The following is a 10,317-nucleotide window of genomic DNA, read 5'->3' as shown; positions in this document are numbered from 1 at the left end:
ATTCCAGATTAAGAATAAAACTTAATTTTATAACTATGATAACTATTAGTTATTATTAGTTACCGTCAGTTATTACTTTCTTTTGTCCTAATTGACCGCTCAGAAAATAAAAGCTTATTAATTACAACTGTGATTAATTATCATTTATTGAAACTTATACCTTAAAATATTAATCATCTTTTATTAATTGCTATAAAAATTTCGACCAACTGATGATAGTTATTATTAATTATATCAGATTGTTCATAAAAGTTATTCATCATCATTATTTAATTACGAATTTATTTATATTTTTTAATTTTGATTTTACCAATAAAAAAAAATGATAACTTACAACTATTCGAAAAATTTAGTCTTATCGCAATAAATCAATAAATCAATAAATCAATAATTAATATTACAGTCTCGAATCTAATCTTTATTAATTGTTGATATGAGTTTTTATCATTTGTTTTATAAATAATTTATTGAATGATATTTTTTCTTATGTCCTACGATACGTGTGCGTTTGTAGGATTTTTCGTGTGCATATATTATATAAAAATTATTTTTTTTCATGCTTATAGATTTTTTCTTCATTTTTTTATCTCTTCAATAGCTTTTTGTATTAAATTTTTACACAATGCTCTCCAAAGACAATTGACACGATTTAACCCACGAAGATGTCAAATATACATACTTTTGAAACTACACATTTCACATAAACTTTATATTTTAATACCCACTTAATTAATTATACTTTTGCTCTTTGAATCCCACACGGTAGTTACAGTCCTTATGATAATTACCAAATAATAAGCTCATTGTTTGCTTGCGCTGTTAATTCTAAAATAGTTGCTCAGTTCAACTTGTTAAGTCTCTGTCCCTCTCTCTCTCGATTTCTGAAAATTTTTCAGTTGATTTTTTTTTAAACGAGTCGTACTTACAGTTAGATTTTTTGTGGATTTATGTACTTATACCAACCTTACAAAGGTTAGAGAGAGAATCACCAATCAGTTACACCAATTTAGTAATAATAAAAAAAAAATTCACCAACATCATACTAATTACATAGTGTACACGGAGTGGGGATAGAGAGGCGGCAAAGTGGGGGAGGGGGGGGGAAAGAATACGAAATTTAAAGCGGAATATCGGAGCATTCGGAGCCTGCGGAGCAGCAGAGGAAAAGAGAGAGAAGAACACAAAAAAATAAAGGAATTGAAGAAAACTTAATAGGCTAACGCGTGCGTGCAAGTGCAAAAGAAGAGCGCGCCGAGCGAGACAAATAATATATGCATTGCTGTATATACCTATATATGTTTATCAGCGCCTGGTCTTTGTGCGTGCGCGCCGCGTGTGCCTTGGTGCCTTTCTTGATATGTTCGTACAGTGATAAGTACAGTCTGCAGTGTGTGTGTAGAGTTGCGGAGGTGCTGATCGGACTACTCCGAGTCATCGGATCATCGCCGTGGCCGTAATAATACCTAGTGTCGCGGTGCCAAGATTTGGCTGATATAAGTCTGTTTGTTCTTATATATCTGTACATATACTGTGTATGTAAGTACATCGGGAATGTTTTTCTGCTCCCAGCGCTGCTTCTTCTGCTAGTGAGTGCGGGGAACGTCGTCTTCGGGTAGAACGATCTCCTAGACCTAAAACATGTGTCCACTCGAAGCTCGAATTAAAATGAGTGTGTGCGCGACGTCTTGTGGTTAACTTCGTCGCTTCCTGCAGATCTGGACGAAGCAACGAAACTTCCTTCTCTCGGTGCGTGGCCTCGACCCATAGAAAAAACAGGAACTCGAGAATTGTGAAACAAGAATTGGCTGAATAGAAGAGTCAACAGTCACCACTGCGATACACCATCAGGGAGAGAGCTGGAGCGTACCCTGGGGGAGAGGACAAGAGTGAAAGAAACAACGACGACCTAACCTCACTTCAGGTAAATACCTTTTGCTTGTACGAGCAGTGTCTGATTGTAGCACTGCAGCGCTCCGTAGCCCGAGGTACGCTCACCTCGAGGACGAGATCGGCAAAACAACCGTGCCAGCCATACAGATAGAGCACGAAGACAGCTCGAGGTACTTGCATACGTTACTTGGTGTGCCTCGATAGAGTTGAGATAAATTTTTTCTCTTTTTTCTTCAAATACTTATGTATGAGAATTGCTCTCTGTGATCTCGGAGTGGGCGAGAACAAAAATATAAGTATACATATGTACATGTACCTTACAGGCAGGACATCAGGCAGCGTGGATGCCGTGGATGGTCATCGTTATCGGCAAGCGAAACAGAGTGCATGTGTGTGCGTAGCAGCAGTGCGAGGTCGTCGGTCGTCGCCACGTAGGACAAGAGTAAAAGGTGTACGCGCACGTTGGCCTCGGGGAAGTTGTTGCCGCAGTCGAGGACAATAACCATCAAGGTGGAAGCCTGGGGAGTGTGTAAAGTTGTGGGTTAGTGAGTGTTGGTGCGCGACAGAGGAGCCATGAGCGAGGACAAGAGCGACGAGGACTTTTGGGTGTCGAATTTCGAGCAGCAGTACGTGGACACGATCAGTGCCGAGCCAGACTACGAGAACCAGCTGCACAACGAGAAGGAGCTCTATTGCCAGCAGATCTGGTCGAATTTTCAGACGACGGCGACCGCCATCGCCCAGCTTTACAAAGGCGAGGTTTTTTTTCAACGTTAATTTTTTTTTTTTTTTTTTTTTTTTTTTTTTTTTATCATCTCTTTTTCAAGTATTTTTATCACTGATACCCCGTTTCAAAATTTTTATATTTTGTCTCTTATCATTATTATTATTATTATCATTTTTTTTCATAGTTTTAATTGATACGTTTCTGAGTAGTGGTGCTATTAGCTAATCTCGGCAATAGTGAAGTGATGTAAACAATCATGATAATGGGCATTGCTTATTGGATTGCCTACAACTAATTTTTTGTGCCCGCTTGCTGTAGATGTGCATTGAATTTTACGTGTCCATTGTATAAGCGAGTTTTTATTACTAGTCACAAATCTGTTTTTAGATTCTAATGAATATTTTTCCGTCTCTCTTAGTCAGTAGTGTTGGGTTGGGTCTCTCAGCACATCCAAAGCTTGGGTTATGTTGAAAGAATAAGTAATGTTACTTTATTTAGTAACAGGAAGAAGAAGAGTTCAAGTTTGTTTTTCTCAATGCTATTAGCAACGTAGCGATGGCACTTCATTTATCTTTTTATTGTTCTCATTAATGTCTTTACTCTTCACTTGCATAAGCTTAAACTTTTACTGGGGCCTTTATGTGCTAACTTGAATTCTTTATTTTATTCTTTTTTATGATTTAATTTATTTTTTGTCACAATCGAAATCCAAATAATAATTTAACGTTTGTTAAAAAAATTAATTGTTGTGCAAATTTGTTAATTTACATCTAAATTCATTATTATTAACAATTTTTTAGGTTTATCTCGATCACAGTGTTGCTAGTTATTGTATATTGTTTTACAATGAAAGATCTTATCATTTGCTCAGGTCAGGTTGTGGTTCCAGTCAATGTATTTGTAATATCTGTGGTTTGCTTTGTTTTCCTTGTAATAAGATAAGATCGAAAGAGTTGAAGGTTTAAGTTTTTGTTTTCATTCAAGTTAATCCATTTCAATCTTTTTGAAATTAATTTTATTTTAAAGTTTCTGTTTAATCAAGTTATTTTGAAAACTTTTTGTTTGGGTTTGTTTACTTTACTCAAAAGTAAGTCAATTAGCTATCACTAGCACACTGTGTTTTAAGGCCACTAGTTGTTTATTGGGTCGATTCTTCCACCTAATTAAATTTTGTATACAAAGTATTGCTAAAAAAATCATAAATTCTTTCTTTACTTTTGCAGATATCAGTTTCATTCAATGTTATATTGTGGACCAACATGTGCTCGTCGGAATAATCCTAAATCACAACAGTATCAGTTTCACAAAAAATTCCTTTCCCAGGAAGGAAATCATGCTGAAAGCTTGTTTAATTGTCAAGCCATCTCTCAACGTCAACAATTCGTGAACAAACATAGCTCGCGCACACAAATCACCCCGCATCTCCGTGAGTACACGCCTCTGGGTCTCCGACTGATTGCTTCCAGCTCATTCGATCTCTTCAGCCGCGCTGTGCTTCAGGGGTACACGTATACACGCGTCCTCGAGGCACATTGTTGTGCTTTCGCTTTCTTTATATCTCTCTCGGATGCTCCAATGGTCTCTCCTCGTCGAGCGCTCACGGCATGTAAAAAGTCTCTCTCTTTCATGCTGTTGCGGCAAAATGTACATACGTAGGGCATGAGGCTTATACCCATACTACGCGTGTGTACGTGTATGTATATATTTTCTTCTTCTCTCGGCTCGTGCGAGTGATGCCATTTTGCTCGACATCCATTTTCTTGTTCACACAGACGAAGGTTTTTTTTTTTTGCCCTTTTAAACCCACTTCTTCTTTTCTCTTCTGTAAGAGTATCTCTTTTTTTCAGCCCACACCATTTTCTCGCTCTTTATGTATAAAAGTTTCTTATGAACCAAAAAAAACCTTTGTTGAGTATTTACAATTATTGAATAAAAAAATAAAACCTAAGGTTTTACCATTAACCAACAATGCAGTGGAAAATAATAAGTTCCCAGTCAAAGTAGAGTAGACGCGCTTGGGGCGTTCGAAATTCCGAGCGCTTTTTCCCCTTATCTCTCAACGTAATGTATATGTATGTTCCTCTGCTGCAAATACACCCACTACTTGTATACGTACAAAAGCATATCGATCAGTCGTCAGTCGCTAACCGCCCTCTCTTTTTACAGATCGCTCGCAGGGCACATCTTTCTGGTCGCCCTTTCAGACGGCTGCCGGCACAGTCACCTCCATGTACAAAGGTATGTATTTTTCTTTTTCCTCAAGGACCATCACCTGCCGCGCTACGAGCTCGCTGGTTTCCTCTGTTCATTGCCCTTTTCCTTTTCCATGCCGCGTGGTTTTCTCTCTTTTTTTTTTTTTTTCCCAAGCCTACCGTAACGGCGTGGTTTTGTAACTTTTTTTTTAAAAACTCGTTCCTAACGTATTCCCTTGCGAAATACTTGGCGCGCTGTAGCTATTAATTTTTTTTTTTCCTAATATTTGACACTCGTGCGGTAGGAAATTTTATTCTAGATCTCCGGCATCGTCGATTTCTGCAAACAGGAGTGCAAAGCCCACGAAAACACAGAGCCAAAAATAACCTTGGAATCAATAATCGAAACATTTTTCGACCTCCGAATAACGTCACCTTCACAAGTATCTGAAAAAGGTCTCTCGGAGTTTCTAGACTCTCCTTTTTTTTTCGGTTCTCGTGCAAAGTAAACTATACAGATTCAATACACCTATCGACGCCTCAACTTTTTTTTCTTTTTTTTTATCGTGAGAAAAAAAAAAAAACACACCTGTGTGTAAAAGTTCTCAGACATATTTTCGCGTCATTTAAAAACCAGTTGTATGATTTTTATCGCGATGTAAACACTCGAAATTTAATAAATTCAATAGACACTCTAATCTTTAAAGCCTACAAGTTCAGCGCCAAAATATGTCACGTTTTCTATTTCCAAAACTTCTTAACTTGTGATTATCCTTATCATCGTTGCTGGAAATTTTGCCAACAAAAGTGACTCCACATCATGTAATACTCACACTCATTTCCCGTATCGGCAACTAGATCGTGTAAAAGTAATTTTGGAAATAACTCAACTAACACTTGGATTGTTTTAAAAAATCCATCCGAAAGAAGTACCTCCCACACCTGAAAAACATTAACAAAAGGAAATAAAAATTAAAAAATAGAAAAGAAAGAAATATTCAAGTTTCAGTTTTATTTCTCCTGCCATGTATAAGCACGCAACAGAAAAAAACCAAGCGCTTATCCGACCCTAGAGCGAGAGATTTTGAAATTCCAACAATACCCTTTTCCCCCTTCCTCTTTCTGTATAGCCCCTCCTTCCTCTTCCACACACGTACACTCATACACATTCACTTATTCCTCGCGTATAGCGCGCAAGCGCGAGTCGTCAACAGCTGACCTTCGCGGGGCCGGTCAGCTGTTTGGGGGAGGGGAGGAGGAGCTCGTCGTCGGGAGCGCTGTCCCCTTCTATATTGTCGCTCATGCTACTGTAATTGCCAAGTATTTTTTTGTTCCAGTGGCTTTCAAAACTTTTTTTTTTTTTCTTATTTATGATGCTAAGGTTTTAGCAATGCAAATTTTTCCTCGCAAACGATAAGCCCAACGCGATGAATCGCTTTTTTAATTGACTCCGAGAGTTAAGAGCGCGCATCCTCATCCCAAATTCAAAGAGAGAGTACATACTTTGATTTGCAGAGTCGACGAGCAACATCCGACGGTGTAGCGAATTGGGCATGGAAGCCGGGAGACAAAAATGCAGCAGAGAAATCATGAATTGGGCAAAGAAAAAACGACGGATGATTCGCCGGGAGGACCTCTTGGCGTATCTCGCTGGCAAACCACCGCCTCCACGGCACTCGCATCGGTAAGCTATTTTTTTTAATTTTCTCTTTATTGCAAAAGAAATAAGAGATGATAAATATTGGAAATGATTTTTAGAAGCTCGCCCAAGCCGCGTATGATGATCTGCGGGTCACCACCGTCGCAAGGGCCGGCTGCGAGTATGGTGGTGTCGTCGACACCTCCCCCTGGTAACGAGCCGGAAACAGAACTGCACACATTTCGGGAAGCTCTCTCGGGTGAGTTTTATTTAGAATACCAGGAAAAATTACTGTCACTCTGTTACTCTGAGCTCCTTTCTTCATTTTTTTTCGTAGTATTATTTCCTTTCCACATTTAAGTTAAACTTATTGAAATCGCATAGCCTGTGAGTTGCTCTATGATTAAAATTTTTTTTTTTCATAATAGAAAAAAAAAGAGTACAGTTGCCCTATTTTTCTCTAAAAATAGAAAAAAAAAAAAAAAAAGAACAATCTAATGTGTATAAATAAACATGTGCAGGCTCACCGATGTCCCGGCGCACGGGTCGACAGACGGAACTCTCAGCTTTCATCAGCAGTGAATTCGCCCGGCACGTCAAGCGGCCCGCAAGCCACGACGTCGACATGGGCTCGCCCACGCACAAGAAGACGCGCTTCATGTAACAGTGCGCTAAACCTTCCCGTCTTCGTCGTGCAACCGATGCCACCGGCAATAGCAACAGCAGCAAAAGCAGCCACGCGCAAACTTACTGCAGCAGCTCGCACGGGAAGCAGCAGCAGCAACAGTTATCTCACGCCAAACGAGAGTGTCGTTCCAGAGTCGAGTGCTGAGCACAGTAGCGCGGCCCAGGTATACGCGGTCCTGAGGCCGATGCTCGATTGGTGACCTATCCCATGTGGGATACTCACTGTCGCACGAGCAGGACGAACCGGACGAAGAGTCTTTACGGAGAGAAGAGGGCGATGACGATGTCGATTCCGATGAAGTGCTGCGTGCGTACACGCATGACTTTGGGCGGTGTCGCCGGAATCGCCGCACTCCCCTCTACTCTTCAACGTTGTTTATTTAAATGCGAAACGGTAAATCTTACTTTCGTAAGGAAAATTATGGCTCCTTTTCTACTTTTTTTTTTTCTTTTTTTTTTTTCTTCTGTTACGCTCCGATTTGTGATTGTAATGTAATTAGTTGTATCTATACGTGTTTACTTGATTACTTAGGTATAATCAGTTATTAGGAGCTTTGTACAATTAATTGTTGTTTATAAAAATATTCAAATTAAATTTTGTAAATTTCTTTTTGAAAGAATTTATCATTATGTATTTAAGTAATTGTAAGTGTTGATTTAATTTTCCTGTGATGGACAAATTTTTCAAAATTTGTACAGTTTCCACTACTATCTTATGACACTAGGAGAATGAGTATTTTCTTGAAAGAAAAAAAAATACCGTGTAAATGATCTTTTTATTTCTCATAAAAAATTGTAAAACTTATCGAAATTAAAAGTTCATTAAGATTAAATTGTTTCCTTATTACTTTCATGAAAAGTCCAATCTTTGTTCCATTGAATTATATACCTTGTCAAAGTAATTTAAACAACAAATAAGTATACTTTATTTCACGATACTGGAATTATAATACAAAAAATACACATTTTTTGCATGTACACTACTGTGTAAATTAAACTATTTTTTTTTTCTCAAAGGATTTTTACATCATCAAAAGTCTATTGTTACCGAGTAAAATTTTTCAAGTGTAAGCAACATTTGTGTTTTTAATTCTTTGTAAATTGCAATTATAAATCAAAGTATTTTGAAATAAAACCTTTCCCCCAAGTTTACTTAGCGCGTAGGAAGTGTGACTTGAACTTCTCTGTAAATAATGAACAAAAATTTGTTTGCAGTGAAACTCTTTGTACGGTACCATAGCTTTTTACAACAAGAAGTCTATATCACCTGCAATGACTTCTTTGCGATGTCAGCGCGCTACTTCGGGCATCTTGGATATGGAACGACGCGAACGTGGGTGCGGTCTTGCGTGAGCTTATTACTCTATACATAAATACATATACGTATACATACTTTCGTACTCCTCCCCAACGTTAATTTAATAGAAAATAAAAAAATCGATTCGATACTATCGTGTATCATATTTTTTCCTTTTTTTTTTTTTTTTTAACACTTAAGTATACCTTAAAAAGTTAATTGTGAATGAAATTGAAGAAAATTACAATAAAGAGATCTTAGATTCGAGATATCGGACTAATAAAACAATTGTATAAATGTGTGAGTGAGTGTGAGAAAAAAAAATTGAAAAGAGCGCGTTTGTTCTATTGCCTCTGGCATTTTTTTCTTACAATGTAATTAATCATACTTGAACGCGCCGTTGTATAAGTTTTCATTATTGACCAGATGATAATCAAGTTACCAAAGAAGCACTAACGGGTCGAACGACAAATGCACTACAAGTAAAATTACCAGGACAACTATGGTTCTGCCCCTGCCTATGTTGCCGAGAAATTTTTTCTTTAAATTGGTTATTTGTTATAAAGCAATAAATTGTAAGTTAAAGTTATTTTGTTAGTTATAAATTGTAAGCATATTACACGATTCATTTTCCCTTTTTTTTTTTGATTAATTATAGTGTCCTTTTTCTCTTTTTTTTTTTAAAAAAAATTAATAGCTGCGTGAACGATTGGTCGCGAGATCTGTAACATTAATTAATTTGGAGGTGTCCAATGTCTGTGATCTGTCACTTGGCGATGTTAATCAATTATTGGAAATTGAAAACATTGTTGGGTAGCGCCGAATGTGAAGTAATACTTATAAATACGCATATTTTTAAGTAGAATATTTTCGTGTTCACTTCTTATTTAGGTACTCAAAAAAAATCGCAATTTTTAGAATTTAAAGTGCTTGCATAAATATTTGTTGTTCGTTCGTCGAATTCTTTGAGTGATTGACAAATAGGCAATCAAGTTCAAATGCTGAAAAAAAATATTAAAAATTGTCATTCTATTTTTTCATGCAGAAACTGAGTTTTTATATGGGTCTGGGTTTTTGTTACAGATTTAGGGAAAAATGATGTAATAATTTTAAATTAATTAAAAAATTAACATATTAATTTCATACTATTAAATTTTAATAGTAATGTAACAACGATTATGAGATGGAAAAATTACTTCAAATTTTTTTTACTCAAACTAATTTAATTACAGTGTTATAAATTTTTTTTATTATTATTATTTCTCATCATAGTGATAAAACAGAATGACTTGCTGGGCTGTGATTGTGTCTGTTAATAAAAATTGAAACAGTGAAAATATTTTTTGATCAGTTTACTGATTGTATATTTTGAAAAATGTAAAATTCAATTTTTTTAAATTATTTTACAGATTAAAATATTTCAATTTTTCAGAAAATTATATGTTACATAAAAGACAAGAAAAAAGATTCACGATTTTTTAAAAATTGGTTCATTGTGTCTAAAAAATTATTAATGTAACAAATTTTTTTGAAATAGAACGTTCAAAATTTTCTATAACAAAAAAATTTAGTATATAAATTAATTGTTATCCTGTAAAAGGATCAATATAAATATCGGTGCTGCTTAATATAAAACTATGAAAAATAAAAAAAAAATAAAAGATGTAAATACACCAGTAATTTTTGTTAAAAAACAAATAAAAAGAAAAATTGTAAAAAATTTTCGATATTTATATACTATTTTTAATGGCCAAGAAAGACGAAAAAAAATGTTCATGAATGTAAAAATTACACATTCCCATGAAAATCACAGTGCCAAAGTTTATTTTATAATACTGGCACAAAACTTTTTTTTATTGAAATGTGGGACGTAAAAAAACATGTT

The 10,317-nt window shown here is 36.0% G+C and overlaps 1 protein-coding gene across 2 annotated transcripts; it reads left to right on the top strand.

Moving 5' to 3' along the window:
- Positions 1-1,343: 1,343 nt before the first annotated feature.
- LOC106639030 (HUWE1-associated protein modifying stress responses) lies at positions 1,344-9,095 on the top strand. Of its 2 annotated transcripts, XM_089588507.1 has the most exons (8): positions 1,344-1,497; positions 1,570-1,921; positions 2,214-2,644; positions 4,784-4,855; positions 6,325-6,493; positions 6,568-6,707; positions 6,970-7,529; positions 8,351-9,095. In XM_089588507.1, exons 3-7 carry the CDS (start codon positions 2,464-2,466, stop codon positions 7,110-7,112), a joined length of 705 nt encoding a protein of 234 aa, XP_089444633.1. In that variant the 5' UTR covers positions 1,344-1,497; positions 1,570-1,921; positions 2,214-2,463; the 3' UTR covers positions 7,113-7,529; positions 8,351-9,095. The 2 variants fall into 2 exon arrangements, with proteins under 2 accessions (XP_089444633.1, XP_089444632.1); XM_089588506.1 differs by having other exon boundaries at positions 1,344-1,921.
- The last annotated feature ends 1,222 nt before the right edge of the window (positions 9,096-10,317 follow it).

The sequence above is a fragment of the Copidosoma floridanum genome, unplaced genomic scaffold, assembly GCF_036245765.1.
Source record: "Copidosoma floridanum isolate Cflo_tuat_1 unplaced genomic scaffold, Cflo_Japanese_pri ptg000007l, whole genome shotgun sequence".
NCBI classification, from domain to species: Eukaryota; Metazoa; Arthropoda; class Insecta; order Hymenoptera; family Encyrtidae; genus Copidosoma; species Copidosoma floridanum.
This window is presented reverse-complemented; position numbering and strand designations above follow the sequence as displayed.